At 37.0% G+C, this 25,791-nt stretch overlaps 1 protein-coding gene and 1 long non-coding RNA gene across 2 annotated transcripts; one reads left to right on the top strand and one right to left on the bottom strand.

The window, feature by feature from the left end:
• Positions 1-2,498: 2,498 nt before the first annotated feature.
• Positions 2,499-5,015, bottom strand: LOC122819504. Its single transcript, XR_006368622.1, has 3 exons — positions 4,992-5,015; positions 3,464-3,523; positions 2,499-2,582 (listed from the first exon to the last, which is right to left on the bottom strand). It is a non-coding gene; the product is annotated as an uncharacterized LOC122819504 (long non-coding RNA).
• A 2,671-nt stretch (positions 5,016-7,686) lies between these two features.
• glis3 (GLIS family zinc finger 3) lies at positions 7,687-23,871 on the top strand. The gene is made up of 12 exons (XM_044096280.1): positions 7,687-7,880; positions 8,833-9,320; positions 10,030-10,195; positions 10,282-11,425; positions 16,919-17,080; positions 17,188-17,298; positions 18,727-18,868; positions 18,961-19,033; positions 21,228-21,373; positions 22,835-22,971; positions 23,583-23,610; positions 23,730-23,871. Exons 2-10 carry the CDS (start codon positions 8,942-8,944, stop codon positions 22,954-22,956), a joined length of 2,445 nt encoding a protein of 814 aa, XP_043952215.1. The 5' UTR covers positions 7,687-7,880; positions 8,833-8,941; the 3' UTR covers positions 22,957-22,971; positions 23,583-23,610; positions 23,730-23,871.
• Positions 23,872-25,791: the final 1,920 nt, after the last annotated feature.

Genomic DNA, 25,791 nt, shown 5'->3' with positions numbered 1-25,791 from the left:
TGAATAAGTAAATTCACATCTGATTTCTCAAAGCCAAAGAAGTTAAAAAGTTAAAGATTAAAAGACTGTTGAGCCAGGGGACAGTGTGAATGACCCTCAGAATGTAACTTTTGAGGAAGTGCAAAGATTTTTTTTGTTTTTGTTTTTCCACATGTCCTGCCTCAGCATTCCAAGCACTTGAAGAAGCTGCTGCCTACATGTTCCCGGGCGTATTTTACTCTACAAAGAGAACATCTGGGGATGGTATCCAAATTGGCTGATTGACTTTATTAAATTAAGGTTTCTGCTGGCCTTAAAGTAGACATTTTGCATATGAAATACAAACCTCTGTTGGTATGACCTTTCGCCTTTAGGACATGGACACCAAACATGGAGGCAGGCCGACAGCAAAGCACTGACGCAGCTGGCCAAAGAGGCCTTTAGAGATCCAGAGGCCCTCACCCAGCCCCACCAAGACATTCCCTAGTGCAGGTCGAACCTTGAATCCGGTCATCCTGGCACCCAGGTACCTGCAAAAGGACTGGCACTGAAGAGGGGGAACCCCCAAATAGACCCTAATGTGTTTTACAGGGACCAGCAATACAGCAGAGATCCAGAGAAACCAATGAAGTGAAAGGTACCATGTCCTCCCACCCTGTCCGGTAGCCCACATGAGAACCAATGGAGTGGGGTCCCTACAGTCCCCGTAGCTATTCAGGAATGTCCCTAAGGACCATAGCCCATCACTCCACATCTTGGTCCTAGTTCCCAGACCGACTTGCTGATGAGTGGGCGCTCTTCTTTAAACCTTTCCATAATTTTTTCCCTGAAATGTTTAGTCTTCTATAAAAAGTTATAATCATGCTGACACACAAGTGGCTTGCATCGGCTAATAATGTGATTTCTAAAGCCAGTTGAAATTTATTTTGGGGTATCAGTAAAAGTGACGATGTAAAACACCTGACACACTTTTCAGACCTATTTGTGAGAACATGAAATAATTTTCCTCTGTTTCACAGGAATGTGCTGCTTGTAGTTAGTGTGCCATAGATAAATTCCAAGTGAAATGCAGTGACACTTGTAATTGTAAAGTGAGGGAAATGTGAAGATTTTTCAAAGCCACTCTACGACTGTACATGAAGAACAGTCATGAGAACTGACCTGGTCATTCATCTTTTCCTTTTCTGTCCATGCTAACATCCAGATGAGGATGAGTATGAAAGAGATTGGCTTCCATCTCCATCCATCAATCTAAGCTGACTTCTCTAATCATCTTTGCAGCAAAGGATGAAAGAAAAGAAATGACAGCAGGGAACAGAGGGGTCTACATCCTCTCCTTCAGGCTCTCCTGTCTCTTCCTGCTGTTTTTTGTCCCCCTCCCCACAGTATGACTCTAATAAAAGAACGCTGATACAACAGCCCACACGTTTAGAGGGTATAGGCCACAGGCTTGTTTTAATTTGAGCACACATTCAGGGTTTTAAGCCTGAGGGGTCCAAGAGCCGTAAGCTCCTTCTTTCATGCTCAGATGTTATTAACGCGCGCCTCTGGAATCACATGAGTGATGATGAGGCCTCGGGGGCTCATACACACACACGCTGTCCAATCAACGGTGACACTTCCAAAAAATTTCAATGAGGACACAATGAGTGAAAGGAAACTTGGACGACGTTAGATGTGGATCATGAATGAAAAGGGATTTATTTTAAGTAACTGAAATCCAATTAAATTTGTGTTACTCAGCCATGACAAGATGTGGCTCAGAGACAAAGATTAATCCTTCTCTCTATTAAAACGTTGATGCAGAAGAAGTAAAACCTCTTCATGTGGTTACATCAGAACTGACCCTCTAAATGCCACAAGAAGACATTTTACTTGCAGAAGATCAACCTATTTAATGTCTCGTTTGTTGCATTTGAGCCAGTTCCTGTTGTCTGCAAAACTTTTATACTGCTTACTGTAATGTCCCTTAGGAAATCTGGTCAAGCTGATGTGCAGGTAGACTGATGCTCCATGCCGTCGAGACACCTGGATGGTCCAGACATAGAGGAATGTGTCATTAGACCCTTGCCTGCAGCCCCTGTCAGATACCACCCCAACATTCGTCTTCATTAAATAAGGTTGTTTTCAGAACAGATGGTTAACAGTAACCCTCTTCTTTGCACCTTTCTTCTGCTGTAGGGCACTGCCTAGAGGACACCCCGCAGCCCCTGGAGAGCTCTGGAAAAAATGTACCAGCAAGGGCAAAGTAATGCAACTTGGTAATGACCACCAGGGGAGCTTCATAAATCTCCCTTTGAAGTGTTTCAAAATAAATTAATGAAGGAGGAAGACTATTTTTTTCCTCTTTTTTGAAGAATATTCAATATATCTCACCTAGTTCTCTACAATGCATTTTAGAGTCCTGTAAACTAAAGAGCGTGAGAAAATATGTTGTCAGAAAAACTTACTCATGCTTTTCACATAACTGGCCTCTCTGGTCAGATAGCATAAAATTTTTTATTTTTTTGGCTTACGTTGTAAAACACAATGTGTGGCAGAAAACTTGCACTCGTCCTTGTGAAACACGGTGGTGGCAGCAACGTGCTATGGGGATTGCTTTTCTGAAGAACAAACAGAGAAGCTGATCAGTGTGCAGAGAGATTGACAAACAAAATTTTAAAAAACTGCAATTTTGGGAGAAAACCTGTTGGAAGCTGCAAAAGGCTAATCTGGGGTCAAGGTTCATCTATAAGCAGGACAGTGACAATGGATATACAGCTAGAGCTATGCTGGAACGTAATTAGATCCAAGTACATTCCTGGGTTAGAATGACTGAAAGCTCAAACCTAAATCTAAATGAGACTCTATGGTAAGACTTGAAAATTGATTCACAGAAGCTCCATATCCAATTTGAGTGAGAAATTTCTCAAACAAGAATGGACTATAATTTTCACTTTCTATCTACATGTGCAAAACTGATAGACATTACCCAAAAAGTGCATGTAATGTAAATTACATGCTGCACTTTTCAGATTCCATTTGTAAAAAGAAATTGAAACACATACCCTTTTCCTTCTCCTTCACATAAGCTACAAGCACTACAAAGTCTGTCTAGCGTGGCATCTTACAAAACATCCGTTTTAAACTACAAAGACAAAACAACATGATTGATTCTATTGTTTAGAGTAGACTTTTAATACATTCTGATATACATTCTGATATACACCATATGCAAATATTAATATCCTCAGAGTAAGTATGAGAGAGGCTGCAGGCTAATAGCAGTCATTATGATGAGGAATGATACCAATAAATTGATACCTCTAACACTCGCCAGTGTACTCTCTACTTCTGCAGTTAAAAGGATTGACTCAGCCTTCACTAACCTTGTGTTTAACTTGAACTGTCATTAGCAAATCAAAAGTAGATTAATTAATCACAGGTCCACGGTGGTGTGCATTAACTTAAGTGACCATTGTAATATAACTTAAAGAGAAATTACCCACGATTTCTCTTCCTGACACCAGAATGAGTGCTTTGCTGCTTCCAGGAGTGCCGAACTCTGTCATCAAGAGGAAGAAAATGGATTCTGTAAGTGGGGGAGAGTCTATTACTGCATTAATTCTGCTACAAATGGAGCTATTCACTAATGGTTCATGCTTAAATCTTATCTTATCCTTTTTCAGGTCTTCTCATCCCGCTCCCTTATTAGATTCAAATCCTGTTGCTTCTACCTTTTCTAGGTATTGCAGTTTGGGGGTTTTTTTCCATTCAAAGTTTTGGCCACTTTGGCCATCGTGTAGAAGCTATTTTTTCTCTGTCTCCAGCTCAAACACTTTAGCATCTTCACAGACTCTCTTACTCATTGCTAAAGGAAAACAGGTGACAAATGACTGCTTAACAGCACCATCCTTCTAATAAGTAAAATATTTGCTATTATCATATAAAGCCACAGTAGCACTGTTATATCTGTGATCTTTACAAGCTTTGTTCTTTGACCTTTAGTTCTTGTCTTTCTTGTTTTTTTTTCATCTGTATCAGACCATTTGTGGTGCCACTGTGTTAAATACAGCACTGCCAACCCATTAGCGTGCCGATAGTAGCCCCTGCTGGCAGAACGGGGAACTGTACCCACACCACGGCACTTTCTTGACAGTTTAATTTCATTGGGATTTTTTGTGTGATAGTCCAACACATAGGACTATAGGACCTATCCTATGTCATAGCCCTATGACATAGGATATTCATAGGGCTATGAAATGAAATAAAACTGAAACAAACTTTTGTTCAAGGCACAGCAGCACAATCTCAGTCCGCATAAACTGCAATCAACTCTGCTCAATGAAGCAGCTATACTAGGCTCCTGGCAAATGATGGAGCTGCAGATCCACAGCTTAGGAGAAGAGTGAATCTGGTGACAAGTCAACAATTAGTGATCCACTACGTAAATCTGATTTATACAGATGAGTAGGAAGGTTGTTGAGCTGTGTAACAAAAAGCAAAAGTATTCCCTGCTGCGTTTTTCCTCAAGCTATGCAAGGTGGGCAAACATGAAAAACAAGGTTTTCAATAGATGAGACTAAATTTGAATTACATGTAAAACACTGACTTCACACCCACTGTGGTGGCAGCATCATTCTTTGTCAATACTTTTTTTATTGGGACATTAAAGCTGCTCTACAAGAGGATGATCGTAGCTCCTGGAGGAGAAACCAGTAGTGCAGCTGGTTACAGTGATGTTTATATTTTAAATATCCAATTGTTTATTTTCATGTAGACACATGCACAGCAGTTAAATAACCATGCTTCAATGTGTTTATTTTGTTTACGTGGAATGTGTGATTCCACATTAAGGTGCGTCTTCTACTACATTAACTGGCATCATTTTAGCATTCACTTTGTAAAAAAGACAAATAGTAATTGCTAACTTCTCAGTATTTCAATAGATGATTGTATTAACTGCACTAACAAAATAAAATTGTTGTAGGGGACTAAAACATGAACGTTCACAGTTTCTTAAAAGGACTCACCTCTGCCTCTTTCAATCACCTAGCAGGTGTGCATAGGCAAAAACTTTCCCCAGGAGTTTGTACACAATTTATTTGTTCCTGTGCAGCACAACAACAGGATGTAGATTAAAGGGTGTTTTAGCAAAATGGTGATTCATATGTTAATTTAGGAATAATTATGGGATTAAATTTAAATACTTTTAGTTTGTATTAGTTATAATGTATAATTTTGTTTGCTCCACATTCAATGTAAGTATTGTTGTAGTATTTTCCATCTTGTACTTAAATTTAGATCCACTTATTATTAAGCATTTTGTCATCCTCTGTTCATGTTGGTTTGGTGCAACACTGTTGCTAAAATTTAAATATAAAAAATGAACAGACGAGTATATATAATTCAGATGAGTACTTTTTATATTTGAAAAAATACATTAATGTACTGAAACCGAAAAGTAATTCATGCATCTCATCTGCTGACCAAACCATTATATTCAATCACAGTCTTTTGGTGAGAACTCAGTGTTTGGTTCATGTCTTACTGTGTCTTTCTATTGTCTGACAAAATTAAGGTTTGTCATTATTATAGTTGGTGAGCAAGATTCCTTTCTCTGATACCTTCCCTCTGTCTGTAAACATACTGGTTTCCATGCCATCCTGGAACACAATCCACAGACAAACACTTCTGCAACAAGCTAAAAGGATCCTAACAATACCTCATGTGCAGTGTTGAGGAAAGAGGAGGAGGAGGAGAGCTTCAGCATTGGAACCAGACCAATTTATCAAAAACAGATTACAGGGTTTGATAGCAACAATGTGGAGTAAAATGAAGAGTAAAACATAAAAATCAAATCAGCTCATCATGAGCAGAAAGGTCATTAAAGGATGGGCTCAATTTGGGTGGTTACACGGCATGTTATGAGCTGCAATAATTACGCAGATTGAATTTAGATCGCATTTTCAGAACAAGGCACACGGCGTTTCACAAAGGTTCAAAACTCAATCAGAGATGCTGGTAAAATAGTTTCTATGTTCTTCCAGATTTTATCTGTTTTTGTCACACTTAGTTGTTTCAGATCAGAATTTAACAACAGACTCACTACTTATGACAAAATTCAGTTTTTAAATTACTATTTCATTTCTCAACGGTGGCTGTCCAAGCCAACCTGGCCCAATGTGAAAAAGTAACTGCTGAAGATCCTCCCTCCTGGCCAGGCATTTGAAGCCAGAGGATTTGCATGTTGCTAAAAACAAAGATCATTTCTTGCTGCCAGCAGGACACTGATACACAAAACTCCCATCCCTGGCTGTCCCCTTCAAAACAGAAGGCTTTCAAAAGTAAAGGTTGTTATGGAAATGGCTCTGCAGCCCTTTTTTTTATATAAAATGCTTTTAGATCATCATGAGTGTTTCTAAATGAGATCTTTTAACCTCCATTTTGACAAACAGGTTGTCCTTAAGTGAATTCTTGATCACAAAGTTGAATTACTTTTAACAAAGGGCCAGTTTGTTTTGAATAGCTTTTCCCACTCTTTAATAAAACTGTTATTTAAAAAAAAATTTATTACTATTTTACCCAGGTTATCTGTGATACCTACTAATACATATATAATCCATTTCCTAACATTCTTGTATATTCTGTATAATCTGTGCATATAGCTCCCATATTTATATTTATATTTATATTTATATTTATATTTATATTTATATTTATATTTATATTTATATTTATATTTATATTTATATTTATATTTATATTTATATTTAGTCTTGTACACCTGTAAATACATATTTATGTCCTGTATAGCACTTCTGGATAGATGCAAACTACATTTCGTTGCTTGTACTTGTGACAGTGCAATGACAATAAAGTTGAATTCTATTCTATTCTATATTAAAATTAGTTTGATGGTTCAATACAAAAAAGAAGCAGAGGAAAACGCTAAAGATGAAAATACTTTTTTAAGCCACTGTGTTGCATATTTTATTTACTTTAATCTTAATGAATAAATGATGCTGAAGCCATTTTCAAACATGTTGTTTCAACATATTGACAATTTTCTTTGCTTTTAAACTAAAGTTATAAAATAATATTTGTGTTTCTTTCGGTTCTGACGAGAGCAAATGTTTTATAGTTTGCTAACTTCATACCTGAGTCATTCTTTTTGAAGAGTCATGTGCAATTTCAGGCTACGGACAAATTTTAGTTATTAAGAGCAAAGGCAAAAAAAAAAAAAAAAAAAAAAAATGCTCTTTGAGTAGCAGAAGTCACAGGAACTTATCCCTGGTCTGCAAATTGAATCCCTATGACATTACATTCAGTTTAAGTCAGATATGTATCTAGCACCAGTTTACAGCAAATTTTGTAGCAGGATATTGTATAAAAAACGTAATTTGTGGTGAAAGGTGAAAATGTTCCCCCTAGTTAGCTTTATTTATGTATAACAGTAAAGGATTTTAGATAAAAACTTTATGAATTCTAATCTGGAAGTTTCACAAAGTATAAAGCATATATATTCATTTCCAGGTGCTTCGGAGTTGTAAATAAACCTGCAGTCTGCGTTTAGGATGAGGATCTCTGTCATACACACGAACTAAACTAACAAAATAAACAAAAAAAAAAACTTAATGATTTACTCTTGAAGTGCACTTGAGATGACGTAGTGCACAAACAGCCGCGCCAAGGGCAAAAGTATAATCGGGACGCAAGAAACAAAAAAAAAGAAAGAAGAAGAAGAATTTGTTCCTGGAAACAGTGGGGAAAGATCGCAGGGAAACTGCGGAGGGATTTCTAACCGGCTCAACCTTTTTCTCATTTATCAAAAACTCGGCAAGAAACACCAGAAATGAGAATAAAGTGAACAACTCGGAGGACTGAACGTCAGTTTGGGGAACAGTGTCCGCTCATTGCAGGTAAGTTGATGCGTCACAATGACGCGGTGATAGTCTATTTTTATAATAGTTTTGTAGAAAATATGTATCAGGCTACAAAATATACAGTTGACTTGCGTGTGAGTTCTCACAAATGTTCCAAGTCAACTTTACCATCCGTTTTCTAAATCGGTTCAGAGCTGTTTTATGTTGATTTTCAGGCAGCTGGACTTTATTATGCGCCCCCTCTCCGAATCTGAATTTGATAATTAAAGTGATTCATTTGAATGATATAGCTTCTTTCGCAGGCAAAATCACAATACACCACACAGCATAATAGTTAAAACATGTTTTTTTAGATTAAAAAAAGTTATAATGTAAAAATATTGCCTTCATCCATTTTGTTAATGAGTAAACACTCAAGACAACATAAATAAAAGGAACCTTTTTCCACAGTCAAGGTATAAAAGTCTGGAAAAAGTGATCCTATTATATTTGGACCCTGGAGCTAAGAGCATGACTTTGAGTTGGAATATGTCAATAATTCTGTCATGGAGAAATGAGCTTGAGTTAAAGGCTGATGTTGGGGTTTGTTAGGGCAGTGTTTCCCATCCCAGGTACAAAAAGACACACTTCCCTGCATGTGTCAAATGTTTCCCTACTTCAAGCGCACATAATTTCAATTGATAGGTGATTAACAGGCTTTTGTTGAACTGCAATCATCTGAATCAGATGTCTTAAATCAGGGAAGCATCCAAATATACTGGACAGTGTGCATTGAAGAACAGAGTTGGGAAACATTGAGTTAGAATGAGAACAAATTCTAAAATGAAAAGTGCAAAGACATCACACTTTTGCATGGTTTTCAAGACTTTTTAAGACTATGAGCATTTCTTATTTTTATTTACATACTGAAAGAATTTATTGTGCATACTCAATTTTGATTTATCCATCCTTTTTGAGATTATTTCTTTAAACTTTTTTGTATTTGAAGGCATTACCGTTGGACGTCCAACTTTGATATAAAACCAGCTTCACAAGACACATCTGTGGGAATAAGAGTTCTTCATGAGCGTAGATTCTTTGCAGAATCTGCCGCAGCCATGAGTGGAAAAGGTTGCCAGCTCCTGGTGTCTCCCTGCAGCATTCCTCCATCACTGAATACAATCAGAAGCCACCAGTCCCAGACCATCGGGATACCTGTGTCTTCTTCACCTCGTCAAGCAGGACTTAGGTCGTCCACAAGCAGAACAGAAAAAGCAAAAAGCAGAAGCATCCATTCTTTAACTTTTGGAAACCAAAATGAAGGCCATGTTGTCCTCCCTAACCTGAGCCTCCGCAGAAAAGTGTTGACCAATGGGAAAAATTTAACGGTGCCACCCAGGAACCCAGAGCAAATACCAACTTTTCCACTTCATAACACAACTAAGACAACTGCCAGGAACGCAAAACTCCTAAACTCTTCTGTCTACAGTGTCAAAGGTAAAAACAAAATGTCTTGCAAAAATGCTTGTAAAATCTAGGTATTACTTTATTTTCTAAAGCAGCGTTTTAAAGCTTTTCAGTGCCTTACAAAATTTTTCAAACTCAGTAAACTTCTCATATTTTCTTACCCTGCATCTTATTGGGGTTTTATGTGTTTTTATTTGAATAAATAACATATTCCTGCTTACACTGGACACGCTCCATATCTCTGCACTGTTTCAGGGTGATGTGGCATATTTGTTTTACATCACCCATTTTTGTTTTTTTATTTACAGAACACTAAAAGTTCAATGTTCTTATCTAAATAGAGTAACTTGTTTTACTCAACTTAGACCTGTCTTCATCCACCTGAGCTGAGCATTTCTACAGCTACTCTGGAGTTACAAGGGGTCTTTTTGGAACAATGATCTACTTTAGAATAATGGCCATGTCTTTTTCAAAGCTTTTCAAAGCTTTTCAATGCATCTGTATTCAGGGGTATTAGTATAAAATAGACTATATCCAATGCATGCTACTCAAAGATCACTGAAGACCTGTAATTTCCAGTGTGGTTCACAGTTATTTCATAGCTCATAGCTGCTCAGTTAATATTTGTTGATGACTAGGTGCTTTTGAATTTGTTTTTTATCTAATTTGTCCCCATAACTTATATGCTCCAGTACAGTATAACCCAGGTTATTTTTTTAAAGCTCTGGATTTTCTCCAGCTGATTTTGCAGTGTCTGGATCCACTTTTGATGCCTCTGGTTCGGCAGCGGGTGTTAATCTAACAATGACCAGTAGTCCTATAAGTGCTTTCTCAGTGCCAGCATTCCCTGCAAGACGTCGGCCTCCATCCTCTCACAGTGTGCCATTTTCTCACAACGATGCCAGGTGAGCAATATCTCTGTGATATGTCATTGTATGAGGCCCACACAAGATTTGATATTATTTCTAAAGCAAACAGGAATCTTTTTCAGGTCCTTATTTTCCAGAGAATCCCTGGCGTCCACCACCCTCAGCCTGTTTGAAACCCAGTCTGTGTTTAGTAGCAAACAGGATTGGGCATATGGTTACCGTGTGCTTCCCCCCGTGGGACTGCCTCAGAGCTGTGCCCAAGCCGGTGAAGGAGGTGAACAACTCAGCCTCTCCCCCGGCACAGCCATGTCTGGCACCACCGCGTCAGGAGAAACAAGCACCTCTGCCTCCCTGCCCTCGTATCTTTTTGCAGCTGAGGCTGGCAGCCCGCGACAATCTCATGCAAAGAAGAGAGCTCTTTCCACGTCACCATTGTCAGATGTCATGGGGATTGATTTTAACAGCATTATACGGACCTCGCCCACATCACTTGTGGCTTACATCAACGGTTCTCGCAGCTCTCCGTCATCCCATCTCACCCTCTCTCCTGTTCACTCTGATGGATATGGTCATTTATTAGGGGTGAAAGGTCGCTGCATACCCCACAACCATCCATGCAGCATGCCAGGCCCTACACAAACATTAACCCTGCTATCAGAGAGTGGCCGTATGCAGGTGCTTGATGATGGAGGGGGCCTGGAGAGCCAGATGGCTAACATGATGGTGGGGCCCCAGTGCCTTTCACATGAAGAAGGGTTCCTGGAAAAGACTTCAGGGAGTTGTAGCCAAATGTCTAACTGCATTCTACCACCGTTGCAGCCAGAGCCAGCGTCGTTGACGAGGGTCCAAGAAGCCACTGTTCCACAAGGGCCTCCTCCCCCTTACCACTCACATCATCACATAAACCCTTCCAGATACCACTGCAAAATGAAGGCCCAGTCTCAGAAAACTGCTATACAAGCTCCCATGTTGCCACACAGGCACGGAGTCAGCTTTCTACCACAGATTCCCATGCTGGAGGAGGAGGAAGGGGAGGCGGAGGACTGCGGCACCCACTGCTGCAGGTGGCTGGATTGCACTGCAGTTTATGACCAAAAGGAGGAGCTGGTAAGGCACATAGAGAAGCTGCATGTGGACCAGCAAAAGGCAGAGGACTTCACGTGCTATTGGGTTGGCTGTCCACGAAACTTTAAGCCATTCAATGCCAGATACAAGCTTCTAATCCACATGAGGGTCCACTCCGGAGAGAAACCCAACAAATGCTCGGTATACCTTACATATCTTTCTCTTGCATCTCATTCTGCTGAAATCAATCCTGCATTCTCCTTGTTTCTGATTGTTGTCTGAAAACATTCAATCAGCTGAAAAGGTTTTGCTCCTCTGTGAGATGACGTAACTGAATGCCGACAACACAGAAGCATGATAAATGGCGGGCCTCACTAAATTCACTTCACTATGCGCAAATTAACGCTACAGTGTCTATTTGAAAACTGCCAAAAAATCATTATGAGGGTGACTACCTTGATGTGAAATGACATTTGGGAAAGGTCTTCATTTAAAATATGCCCAGTCTGATTCTAACTTAAGCCACGGGGCAATTAGCAGAGCTCTGTGATAATTGGCATGGGAGTTAACTCAATTATATAGTTATTAAATAAGCACAAAAGAGGCCTTGCACTGCAGCTCTGGCAATACCCACTGGGCCTCTGCAAGCTATTGTGATTGTCTGCATCCAAAGGGTTTGCCAGGACTGAGCCAGAAAAGCTTGGCTGCTGTCCTGGGAAGGTGATGCCCCTTTGGCAACAGAGATACTGTAGTTTATTTTAAAATGTTTTAAATGGGGAGATAAAGCAAAGCAAGCTTTTTTTTCTTTCTTTTTTTTTTACATTGGACCATCAATGCACAGGGTAATTAAAAGTTTTCTACAGGAAAAAAAAAACAATGTTTCTAAAGTTGTATTAAAATGCAAAAAAAAATAACATAACATGGTAAAGGCTACGTTTACATTAAAAAAATAATAAACTGAAATGTAAATACAAAATGAAATAAAGTCATGGTGACTGTAAAGCGATCTGATGGCTTCAATGGTTCATACCAAAAACATAAATCCAACATTAGACTGCTTGGTGCCTCCAGGTTTGGGGTTTTGGGTGAACTGTAGCTGTCTGATTATTTTTAAAAACTTGAAAAGACAATTGCAATACTTGTAGTAACTGAAGAAAAAAACATTCTTAGCTGTTTTTCTGCATCCTATTTTATCAGGAAACCCTCAAACCAGAAATATAGATTTGAGGGCGACAGATCTTAGCTGCTATTTAATTTGAGTCTGAATCTCTAACAGTTCCTTTGTTATTGGCATCACCTGTATGTAATCTGTAAATAATCTAAACTAGGGGAGCAGGTACAGTAGATGCTGACATATTTCGCTTAAAAATAGAGACTTGAGGGTCCCCAAATGTGATTGTTCTGCTCTTAGACTTATGACCCACTTTTTCAGTTTATTGATCAGTATATTATCAGCTTTGCTAAGCACAACACTGAGATCCAATAATACCACGACATATGTTACTTTTATATGTAATTTAAACTGCAGTCTGAGTGTAAATTTTTGACAACATTGTTTTATGTCATAGCTTTGTCTATGTACTATTCTAAATTAAATTAATCCATGCCGCAAATGCATACAAATTTTGTTTTTAAAATGTGGAAATTAAGAGTTTGTATTTTCATGTTATGCCAAAAGCTTGAAGCCATACTCACACTGGCAGCAAAAAATAAATAAACAGATAAAATATTTTCATTTCTAAAGTTTAGATAGCATGCTTGCATTTAGCAGATCCCTTTCAATTAAGCACAGCAATTAGTGCATTAAATTACATCTTAATTACTGTAAATAATGAAACAAGACATGAGAAACAAAACCAAAAAAGTGGAACCATGCATGGTGTTATGTTCTTCCTTCCTTTGGCTTTGTCCTCTTTCACCTTTAAATTAGAACTGGAAACATTGTTGTTTAGTATAACATTATTTTTCAGTCTTAACAATACATAAAATGTTTTTCCTTTATTTTTTTAAAGGACATAAAGTACTGGACTGATTTGAGTATGTACAATTTTAAGTCAATAAATCTGTGTTGCCCAAGGGATCATGCAGGTTTTGCATTCTGGACAAATTGGCTCTTTGCATCGTAAAGTTTGTTAACATGCATAGTACTGGAACCAATTTATTTCTTAGACACATATACACCTAGATTGTGTTGTCTTTTCCTCTTTCCCACTTCTGACTTGGATGAGTAATTAACAAGTCATGGGCTAAACATGGTTTAGTACATTGATGCATTTAACAAGTTAAAAATTAACATCATGCATACCTGTAGTCGACCTTCTGCTCCAAAATACTCACTTATTAGTTGAAACCTGCTCTGTTGCCATGGAGGCTGCCGTTGTTGGATGGCTCCCTTTAATCATTCAGTGATGAAACATTCATGGCTGCAGCTTATTGCCAAAAGGAGAATTTGAACCTGTAGTTGTTTCTCCTGAAAACATCTAAACAGGAAAAGAAAAGCTTTACTCAGGTTACTCACAGTCCTTTGCTTTTTTAAAACATTTTGAAGTAATTTGCTTGTCTTAGGCATTTTTCTCTATGAGTAAAATTTACTTTAAGAAGATAAATTATTTGAAAATGTAGAAATATATAATTTTTTTAAGTAAATAGATGACAGCTATCGCAGCTGTAGTATAGTAAATAAGGCACATTGTGCCAACATCACAACATTGAAGTAGCTCTTGTTTCACAGTGGACACATGGGGCAGGCTCAGACTTGTACTGTTATCCCACAACCTGGTCAACAATTATTAAACAGCTTCTTTTTTAAAATACAACCGTTACTTACCAGTTTGTTTTAGGTAACCTAAGCAACAATAGTTTTACAGGCATACTCATCACTGTAAGGGTAAATGTGAATTTTAGACAAATTGTAAATATATAAGAAAAGTACTAGTGCCACTGCACATGTAATATAATATAATATAATAAAATATAATATAATATAATATAATATAATATAATATATTATAATATAATATAATATAATATAATATAATATAATATAATATAATATAATATAATATAATATAATATAATATAATATAATATAATATAATATAATATAATATAATATAATATAAGATATTATTTTCACTTATGGAAATAATATTTTCTTGTAAGTGTGATGACTTAAAACAATTCTCTATATCTTACTGAAAAGTTTATTGTGTTAGTTTTGTCTTATTTTAAGTGTACTATAAAGATATTTGCACTAGAAACTAGACTAAAAATACTTTGTCAGACTTTGTGCTTTCACAGTGTGTCAGCTAATAGCTCACAGAAAGCTTCCAATGATTAATTTGCCCCTAACGTTATTTGTCGTGTTTCAATTTACATTTAATCTTTCCTTTTTTCTCATTTTGTTCTCCACCCAGTGAGGTTTTAAATGTGCTTTGCAAATAAATTGACATTGACAAGCTCTGAGAAATAGCAGATCCAAGAATACCATCTATGCGATCATTGATATTGCCTCGGAAAAGCTGCTTTGATGACAAGCCCCTTGATGCGTTTTTGTTCAGTAACTATTAGCATCTTTCCTGTTGCACCCTGCCTGTGGGTCAGTGTTTTAGATGATGAAATCCCCAGAGGCCTTCCAATTTTATCTTGAGAATTTTTAAAAGATATTTGAAGTTTCTACGATTACCTAATACCTAGAAAGTATGTGTAGTGGAAAGAGTTTCACAAAAAGAAAGATAAAAAAAAAAGGCACAAAAAAATTTGGCATACCAGGGTGTAGAATAGTGAAGTGACCTCAGAGCTGAACAGGGCACCAGACAGAGTCTGCTGGCACAGACTGCAGCTGTCATTGTTCAGCTGGGGTGTGAGTACCTGCCAGGATCTGTCAGAAGTTGGCTGTGAGACTGAGGAGCCACACTGCTTTCTTTTCAATCCTAAACATCCCTTGTGGCACAGTAAAAAGCCCTCCTCAGGAGAGCTTTGTGACACAGAGAAGCGGAGAGGGAGTAACACAGCTACCTACCTCTGGACTTGGCTGGAGTGCTGCCAGGATTTTAGTTTTAGGTTAGTTCAGTCCAGTTTGGTGTTTAGAGGCTATTTATCTTTGTTTGCACTGCTTCAGGCAGGTGTCTTTTTTTCCTGTTGTTTTCTTCCCCTAATTTGGCCTTCAGTGCAAGGCCTTTATAATGCTGTCAGAAATAGATGGCATGAACCAAGATTTCTCTCCTAAATAAGAGATGTGTGAAATGTTTTACATATTTTCTCTCTTTTCTGTTTCATGTTTCCAAATTAATTTCCACTTCCATCAAATGTTTGGAATTCTTTCCGTGTCTTATTACAAACCTTGTGATTGAACCATGTAAATACTTTTCCTGGAATTGAATGAAAAACTGCTTTTGCAATTGATTGCAAAAACAAGAATGGCTTGTTTGAGTTCTTTATTTTTTTATATTTTTCAGTCAAAAATTACTGTTGTGTTAAGAAAGAACGGCAAGAATTTCTCATTCTGTGATGGGGGGGGGGGGGGGGTTATTTATTTCTGGCAACAATGACCAAGAGATATAAGAATGTGAGGAATCCAGTACTGGAGAAAGAATAACAATATCAGACATGGTCTATGCTCCTTGACCATGAGGCTTCATTAGGACAAAAAAAAGATTCCCGTCACAAACCACCCCTTCCGACCCCCCAGGAAGAGGGCAACATAATTCTGGACTTAGAAGAAAAGGCTTTGAATGTTTTGGATGTTTTAGTGATGAAGTCATTGGTCACATGATGAGGTAACCACTTATGTTCAGTGGAATTAGACTTGGTATTAATATTTTCCTCAAACGCCAGACACTATCTACCCACATAACAACTTCTGTATAGTGCTGCCATTCATTAAATCACTTATCAGTCTTACAGTAAAAATTAATATGTATTAGTTGTTGCTGTTTATTTATTCATAATTCGCAGCTGCCAGAGGCTGTCAAGGTGATGTAAGATGTGTGGTTAATAACAAAATACTACTGTGGTTATACATGTTTAAACACTGACCCCTGCTGGTCACACTTTTCACACACCGTGAAAAGTTTGGGTCAGATTGACTTTGGTAAAATGTAAACACTAAAATAAGTTCATTGTAAGCAAATTAAACAATTAACAATATTGAAACATTGAGCTGAAACCTATCACTGTAAAAACAAACAATAAAGCCTTAAATTATCCATGCTTCTAAACTGATTTAGATTTTCAATTGTTTGCTGGGTTAGCTACTACAAAAACTTATCATTACTTCTAGTCAGAAAAAAAGAGTAATTTTAAAACGGATCCTGTCAGAAGGGATTAAAAATGTGGGGTTTAGCTGTACATGTGTGGCAAAAATGTTGCAGATGTCCCCTAAAACTACTGTGCCTTGCTAAGTATTGTGTTATCTAACCTCTGAGGATTTCATATAACAACTGCATTTGTATTGAGATTAATTGAACTAAGTTGTGTTTGGGGGTATGCGTTTAAAATGGGCTGATTTGTGAATCCTTGTGCAAGGAACCATAAGTGACATTTTTCACAAACTTAGGATTTTACTATTTAGCCTTCATTTTATAATAACACTATTCATTTTAATCAGACTTGTTTCAAATCTTTGCTTTTTACAAGCTGCTCGTTTATAAGCAGGACTAATTTTAACCACATTTTATGCTTATACCGTCACAGTTTGAAGGCTGCAACAAGGCTTTTTCTCGACTTGAAAACCTGAAGATTCACCTGCGCAGCCACACAGGGGAGAAGCCCTATCTGTGTCAGCACCCAGGGTGTCACAAGGCTTTCAGCAACTCAAGCGACAGAGCTAAACACCAGCGAACACACCTGGAGACAGTCAGTGGTGCCTCATCTCAATCACATGGTATAATTAGATATGTTATTTTGATTCTTTGGATCAGTATGTGTTCACCGTCTGGGTTTATGTGTCTGTGGTTGTGCAGAAACCATATGCCTGCCAGGTGCCTGGCTGTGCAAAACGCTACACTGACCCCAGTTCATTGAGAAAACATATGAAGTCTCATTCTACCAAAGAGCGGCAGTTACGGAAGAAGGTGAGTACCCCAATGCTAGCATAGCAGAATAAAGCAGATCATCATACATACTGTTTATTTTTGCTACACCCAAGGGATCATATGTGCAGCAGAAGGACAGGGATTTCAAACGCTGTGATCACTAAATGAAAATCCTTGGGCTGTTTTTGTAGAGGATCTCAGGAATTTGCTGTCTGACGCTAAGCTTTAGAAATGGGTTTCATTTTGGTAACATGACAGCCGTGAACATGAAATAAACCTCTCTGACAAACAGCACGTGACACATTTCATTTCATTGTGCTTTCCTTCATCCTAATTAGCTCTGTGACAGGCTTTTCATCCCACTCACTTAGCTCTGCAACTTAACTGTATACACAGATGATCATTATCTTTAATTAAAGGTGTGCATGCGGTTAGTTGGAAATGACTTGCAGCCAAGTTTGTCAATTTATGCACACTTAGGTTAACAGAGGCAGAAAAGGGTCTCGCAAAATTACTGAGTAATGTTGTTTGTCTTAGTGTTTTCCCACTGAGAGCCACTCCATTAAGAGTTGCACTTTACAGTAGGGCAATTTTGCTATTAGGATTTTTGCATGTTAGTGAGAAAAGGTTTTTAATTTTGAGATGTGTGTTATTGAAGATACTAACAAAAACCATGAGGATTTGCAGAGATAAGTTTTTCTGTTAGTTCAAATATAAGTTAGCTAATTTCAGAATGTTTTTAAATAAAATCTGTGATATGAAATTTCTTTATTGTCTTCTGCACAAATAACTTTAGTATTTGCTGAAAGCATGGAGTAAGAAATATATATGTATTGACTTTCATACATAAAGATTAAACAAATATTGGGCAAAGAAAATTTCAACGTGTTTCAAGAGTTACAATTCTATGGAAATTTGCATGTTTATCACAAAAGTGTGAATCTTTGTGAATGCTTTTTAGATTGTCCTAAATGTATGCCTCTGGATTCTTGCTACATCTGATGAACAAATTTCCCATTAATTAGTAATTAAATCATATAAGAATGAATATGCTATAAATGGGTTTTCAGAGCAAAACATCTTCTGGTAGACAATAGAAAACTTATGTAGCAAGTAACATTTAAGGACTTTTTTTAGATGTCTTCAATAGCTTTAAACATTTTCACATATTTGTGGAAATGTCTGTGAAGTTTAATAAAGAGATGTGATTACCTTAGCTACTACATTTCAGCAGCTGGAATGATTTTGCCAATGCAGAAAGCTGAGTGGCAGATAATCTTACAGGAGGGTGCTTGTACCCTTTTAATGACTGTTATCAGCGGTATTGTTTACAAAAGTAGTAGAAAATTGTAAATGATATATGTAACATTAGAACACAAACAGAAAAATAGTGATATAGTGGACTTTCGGTCAGTGTCTCTGCTGTCCATATTTGTTCATGTTTGGTTTTTGGTGTCGTTTCTGTAGATGAAATCTTCCACTGATGCAGCCCAAGACACCCTGGCTGACTGTTTGACCATTCACCCTCTACATCCCGACATTTCCCCGCCAGCAAGGCTAGACAACAGCTTGAACCCAGCTCTTGGTGCGTCTCATGAGACATACTGCTGTACGTCAAAGTTGTGGATGTTCGCATAAATGCAATTAATATGAGAAAAAAAATTTCACAGTCCGGAGGTGTCTGTAATTCCTGTTCCTCAGGTGCAACACAAGGACAGGATTCTTATCACAGTCCCCACTTGGATCAGATGTTCTCCATTTCAGATAACTACAGGTAATTAACAATTCTAGTTATTTTTATCATTATTATATTTACGGTAATACATTTCAGTCATTTCTGAAAGTAATGGTAAGTCTCTCAGATAAACCTTAAATCTGTCAGATACGTATTTCAAAGCTAATTCTTGATTTTATAATCAGACGTTAGCAAAATACCTTGCTACATTTTCACTAAGAGGGAGTAAATCACTCAAACAATGGTTGTCATGGTATCAAGGCCCCAAACACATGATTAAAATAATCAGTTTTTGCAAAAGTCCACTTACTTGTTCTTGCATTTAAAGAAAAAGGATATCTTTTTTTTCATTTCACCTTGATGCATGTTTATTGTATTCTCATGTTCAAGTTCAACTTGTTTTAAGTAGACATACAAAACATGTATGTGTTACAACAAACACATAGACAATAACTACTCACTTAAGAGTCTAACTGAGAGTCAAAGACAACAGCTATAAAACATCAAGAGCAGGAACCGCCACCCAACGATTAAATTTTTGTTTGTGCTTTTGCTTTTTGCAAGCATGTGAAATGGATGCTGCAAGGAAAAACTTTCCACATTTAATGGCCACAGACATTATTCACTTTTCAACCTGGGTAAAATGCCTCTTCAGTCACTCTTCTCTTCAAAGAACCTAATGAAGGATTTTTTGTCCTCGTGAGAAGCCAGATGCTTACGGCTCTTCAATGGTTCGGATTGTTCTCAGGCCAGCGGTGGGCCAAAGCTTTCCCAACGGGACGTCCGAGCAGACAATCAGCTTGTGAGAACAGACCTCGCCTTGCCTCATTGGTCTCAACCTCTCGCATCAATGGATGCTATAGCCACCACCAAGAGCTGCCGGGGAATTCCATGAGTGAATCATAAAATCTAGAAAATGCCATCTATGCTCCAATGAGTGAAGGCTGTAATTACTCTTTTAGTTGTTAAATCAGTTGAAAAAAATCTTTGTTGGATTTTTTTTTTCATCTGATAGTGTTTGTTTCTCAGTCAGTGTTTTGTCTAAAACCTTACCTTAAATTTGCATGTAGCCTTGAAAAGTTAACACCATTGTATCACTGGCTACTGTGTCATTTTAAGCAATACTGATTTATCTTTAATAATAGTTCATGCTATTCTTAAAGTAATGCCTGATTTTTCATTAATGTTTAATAACAAATATGTACATTTTAATTTACCAGGATAACCTGCTAACAATAAAGTGAAGAATTGGAGTAAGACTTTGTATCAACTAGAGTGCAATTTGACACTAAAAAGCAGAGAGGTTTTTCATTTGAAATACATCATCTCTTGAACACTGTATAGGGAAGATCTTGCAGCAGTCACATTTTGTGCCACCAGTTTATCAAATGCTCTAAAACAAATTCTCAAAGCTGTTTGCAAGCATTAGATGTGATCTGCCTGGAGTTTGCTCCTCTTTACAAATCTGAAAATACACCCCAAGACAGACCTGATTATCTACAAAAGTTTAGAAAATACATCTTCAATTTTAATAACCTATTAAGTGGAAACAATTCATTGACATATTAAATATGTATAACACAGTATGTATGAAATTATTCCAAATTCAAGTGTTCCAGGGTATGATTTATGTTTTATCTTTCAGCCTAGCTAATCAAAGTGACTGAAAGTGATGAATGGTCACCAGTGAAGTTGCTGTGCAACAATCAGATGTTGGGGTATTTTGTTGTGCCTTGGTGGCAGCTTAAATTAACTAATGATGGATCAATTACACAGAAAATATTAAATGATTATATATGATCTTAATGCACAATTTTAATTATAATTTGAAATAGTAATACATTATTTTCTATTTGTGTAATTAAATGATTGGCAGATTATTGTATGTTTTTTCATGTATTTCTTTTATGTCTTAAATTAAATATTGAAACATGTTTTTTCACAAAAGTATGGCATTTTTGGCCCTTTAAATACCTTGCTCATGTTGATATTAACTCTAAGAGCTGTACTGTTTCTCCAGAAGTAGATACAGTTTTATTATATATAAAACCATAATAATTTCAATAATTCCATAAATAAAATACAATATTATTATCAAATAATATTGTATTTGATAATGTTTCCTTATAATAATGACCAACTGGAGAGGTTTGAAATATGTTCAAAGTTGTGTGTGTGAGAAATATTTATTGTCAACAAGAAGTAGTATTTACTAAAGCTTGAAATACTTCAGGTTTGTTGATGAGCTGATCTCCAGGGACTCCTCTGGGCCTTCCTCCTCCACCTGCCACCCTCTTCCTCCCAGCGGACCGACACTGCTGAACAACTGTGATCTGAAGCAACTTGGCCAGCCTCCTGATGTGGTGGATCAGAGCCCAGGTACTCAAGTCTAAAATTTAGAAAATATTCACTACACACACTCAAAATATCTAAAGAGACTATTTACAGTGTCCTGCAAAAGTATTCACATCTCCTGTCCCTTTTTGTCACAATAATGTCAAAAAATTTTCCATTATTTGTGTTCAGTTCCACTTACTTTGATACTACTAAATACATAATTGAGTGCAACCAGTTGCCTGCTGAAGTGACCTTTATTTGTCCACATGTGTATAATTGAATAAATACAGTTTACCTATGAAGCCCTCTGTAGTTTACTCAGAGAACATTTGTGAACAAATAGCATCATGAAGATCACAGAACACATCAGACAGGTAACAAGTAAAGCTGCATAAAGTATGGCAAAACTGCAGACTTTCAAAGGCATGACCATCCACTTTAAACTGACAGCGGAGATTAATCTTAGAAGCTGCTAAGAGGCCAGTGGTATCTCTAGAGGAGCTGCAGTGATCCACAATTCAGATGATAGGACATTTTGACGTTGCATTGTAAACCATGGTCTGTACATAACTGGCCTTTATGGAAAAGTGGCAGGAACAAAGTTCTGTTATGCTTGCCACATGATTGGAAATATGCAGGTATGTGAAAAAGGGTGCTTTGGTTATTCAAAAAATAGCTTCCTGACCTTCATGCAAATTACTTTGTAAATTAACAATGCAAATCACCTTTAAAACATTGTCCCCACAGTGAAACATGGCAATGTCAGCATCTTACTCTGGGAATAAAATCAAAACTTTCTGACTCTGACCTTTGGGATAATGTCTGCAATTGCATTAAAACTGTTCTGACCAGATATAGTTGAAATATGGCACACTTCAGATTTTTTTCTAAGAAACATTTTTTTAAACTGTGGATCATTTTCCTCTCGCTTTACTATTATTCTTTATATGGTGATGATCTATCACATGAAATTCAAACTATGTGCATAGAAGTTTGTGGATGTGACTTTGAATACTTGTAAGGCACTGTATAGAGGTTTGCATAGTTTGTCAATCACATTTCAGCTGTGCAGAATGTCTTTATAATAAGCATTAGCAGCTGATACTGTTTCTTTTCAGCCATAATTAAGTACCTTTCAAATGCATGTCACCTTTAAATAAAACATGTTCCTGCTCAGACTCCACAGCCACAGAGATCCTGACAAGGTTCTCTGAGATCAAATGCTTGGTGTTTAAAAGTAGCATGAATAAAAAGGTGACATTTTTTCCTTCACCCTGAAGAAAAATTCCTCCAGTTCCCGTATTTATGGTAATGCTTATAGAAGCAGGCTTTGCTGCAGTAGTCAGTTATCACCATGGCTGGATTTCCTCACAAATAGCCTTTGAAATGCTTAAGGTGTATTGTAGAAAGCAGTCAAGGACAAGTACTTTATTGATTTTTGATGTTCTTCTTTCTCACTCTGCATACATAGATCGCTGTGTTTCTGTTTGCAATCTGCTGCAGGATTTGACGTCCATGTTCATATTCAAGATGACTCTGCGGCTCAAGAGTTGCATGGCGGTGATTACTTCTGTATGGTGGACCACAGCTCAAGCAAGGTCCCCAGCATCTATACAGAGGCGTGATACTACTCAGTCATTGTGGGTTTGCACTGCTTTGTATTCTTTTATATCTAATTCAAATGATTCACTTTAAGAACTTATGGGAGAATGTACATGAGCCTTCAGAAATTTCATGTTTTCTTAATCCTTTCCTACACAACTTGGATATAACATAAGGTAATTTAATACTCTCAGGTGGCATTTTGCACAATGTCAATACTGAATCAAAGCAAAGTATGCAAGAGATGATTTATTACAGTTTTTTCTTAGAAACATGTCTTGGTAACTATAGTAACAAGACAACCTTTATTATTTGACAGCAATGTCATACATATTACTTGTTGCTTGAATGTAGTTGTGTTCAATGAGCGCTCCTGTTTAGATAATGAGGGAAATTATTGTTTGGGATCACACCAGTGACTTTTAATGCTTTATTACTGCAAATTATTTAAACTTGATAACATGCTTGCCCCTTTATGAAAGCATTATATAATGCTTTACATTTTTTGACCTCTACACTTCCATTTTATGCCTGTATGGTGAGAGAAAGTACATTGTTATAATAATTGACTGTAATGATAGTCTCTTGTTTCCAGTGTGTATTTTAACTAATAATCAAAATTCATATCATTTCCTTGTACGTTCCACAGGATTTCCCAGGTGTGTTGGATAAGAGAAGTAAATAATTTGTACTCTCATATGTGGTTTTCAATAAATTCTGTATGGAGATTTTAACATAATTACTTGTGACTAATTTCTTTTTTAACTGATGGACATTTTCATATTGTTTTATTCAGTGAGGAGGGGAAGGTCAGAAGAAGTGTCTTGAGTGCAGTAGATTGGAGATTTAACCAACCCGGACCTGAAAGAGGGATTTAAAACCTGCTGTGGCGAGCCTGATCTGGCTGTAAAACACCGTCGTGAAAGACACCCTGTGAAATAAACTGTAATTCAAAACACTAAAATAGCGTCAGCACAAATGTAGATTCTAAAATATCTGCTTTGACTTTGACCAGTGTTGTTTACTCTGCTGCATACTCCCACTTCTCCACATAGGGGTTTCTAGTCTTTATATGAAGGTCATAGGTCACATCTTTGTGGTTGTTGTTGTTGTATGAATTAACATTTAGCTGTAATCCCTTAATGCAGCTGTCAAAAAACTTTGTTCTCGAGAAATAGTCTGTCATGCCTTTCATTCTGTAAGCCTCTTTTTTCACAAAAAGGTATTTGCTCTTAAAAGGTCACTAACACCCAAACTGCATAGTCAAACCTTCTCTCCTTCATAACCAACATCCACAAACTACTTTGGTACAGCTACTGTGGTATGCCGTTATGCCTCAGGTTCTGGTTGTTTCTTCCCCAAAACAAGGGATGTTCAAGATACAACTCAGGACCAATTTGCACATCTTTAATTGATTCTGTGTCCCCAGACTGCAATTCAAGAACTGTAAAAATTTGGCTTGCATGCGCAAGATGATGGATTGTTTTTTTTTCTATTTTATACAGAAAGATTTTTGTAGATGGATTAAATTCTTCTTTAAGAATGTTAGGTTAAATGCAAAGTATATATCTTTCATAAGCCAGGTTACTTGCAATCATTAAAGTTTTATAGAAAATAGGTTCAGAAACACCCAGGGACTTCTTAAAAGCAAATTCTGGCACGTCTCTTCATCAAACTTGCCTAAATATAGCAAATGTTTTTGAAGAAAGGTTGATCCATGTCCTCCTCTTGTTGCTCAGCAAAGAAAAAAAATTCTGGACTAAAATAGAAACCAATAGACCCAAAAAAAAAATCAGTAAACTGTATGTACTCCTTTCAAAAAGGCAAACTTATGAAACCCTCTTGATGTTTTGCACCTAGTTATTTTCACACTACTTTGTTACTTCCATTAAAATATAGAATATTTAGGTTAGTAATGGGCAGACAAAATTTAAAAGTTATATTAGTATCTTTAAATTATTTTTACAATCCATGAATGACTTAATCTATGGACATCACTGTCTGAAACAAACATGTTTCAGACTTAAAAGGCTTGTTTCATTTCATAAATGTATGTTTCAGAATCTGCGACAGACTGGCGACCTGTCCAGGGTGACCCCGTCTCTCGCCTGGAACGTAGCTGAAGATAGGCACCAGCACCTCCCGACCCCATTAGGGACAAGGGTGAACAGAAAATGGATGGATGGATGGATGGTGTTTCAGAATTATTTATTTGTTTTAAAACCAAAAAAAGGCTGAAAATGTTTTATTTGTGTTAATTGGTTTCATTATGTCAAGGCTCAAAAATACGATAGCCTTTAAGAAATCTGAAATATTTTGCCACCATCTCTACTTTCCTTATGTGAAAATCCATCTGCATGGGTCCAGTTGGACTCAGTTTTCACATCCACTTAGTTAAAACTAAAAGGACAAACAGTTTTACTCAAATCTTTTACCAGGAGTGTTATTCCTCAGATAGATTTCACTAGTTGCTTAGCAACAACAACGACAGCTTTTCCAAAAAGCATCTGTTTAGTAACTGCTAATCAAATAAAAAAGTCATATGCTGTGGACACAGGTGGTTGGTAGGGCTTTGTAGTCAGTATAAAGCTGCTAAACAATGTTTCTTTGTTTGGTTGCTATTGTCAGCTTAAAAGTTTTTCATGAATATTTAGCCCCACCCAGATTGTCTTACTTTTAGCATCCTCATGTGTGTATAGATATTTTTGAGAGCATCTGAATATATTGGCAAATAAATCATAGAGGTGAATATTTTCTTTCAAGGACAAAATATGCAAGTTTTGGAGCAAAGTAAAATCAGACAAAGTGAAAATCTGAACCCATAGTGCTATCAATCAGGAAAATTACCTTTAACTGGA

The sequence above is a fragment of the Gambusia affinis genome, linkage group LG17 (genome assembly GCF_019740435.1).
Source record: "Gambusia affinis linkage group LG17, SWU_Gaff_1.0, whole genome shotgun sequence".
NCBI classification, from domain to species: Eukaryota; Metazoa; Chordata; class Actinopteri; order Cyprinodontiformes; family Poeciliidae; genus Gambusia; species Gambusia affinis.
Note: the sequence above shows the minus strand (reverse complement) of the source record. Positions and strands in the feature narration are given on the sequence as shown.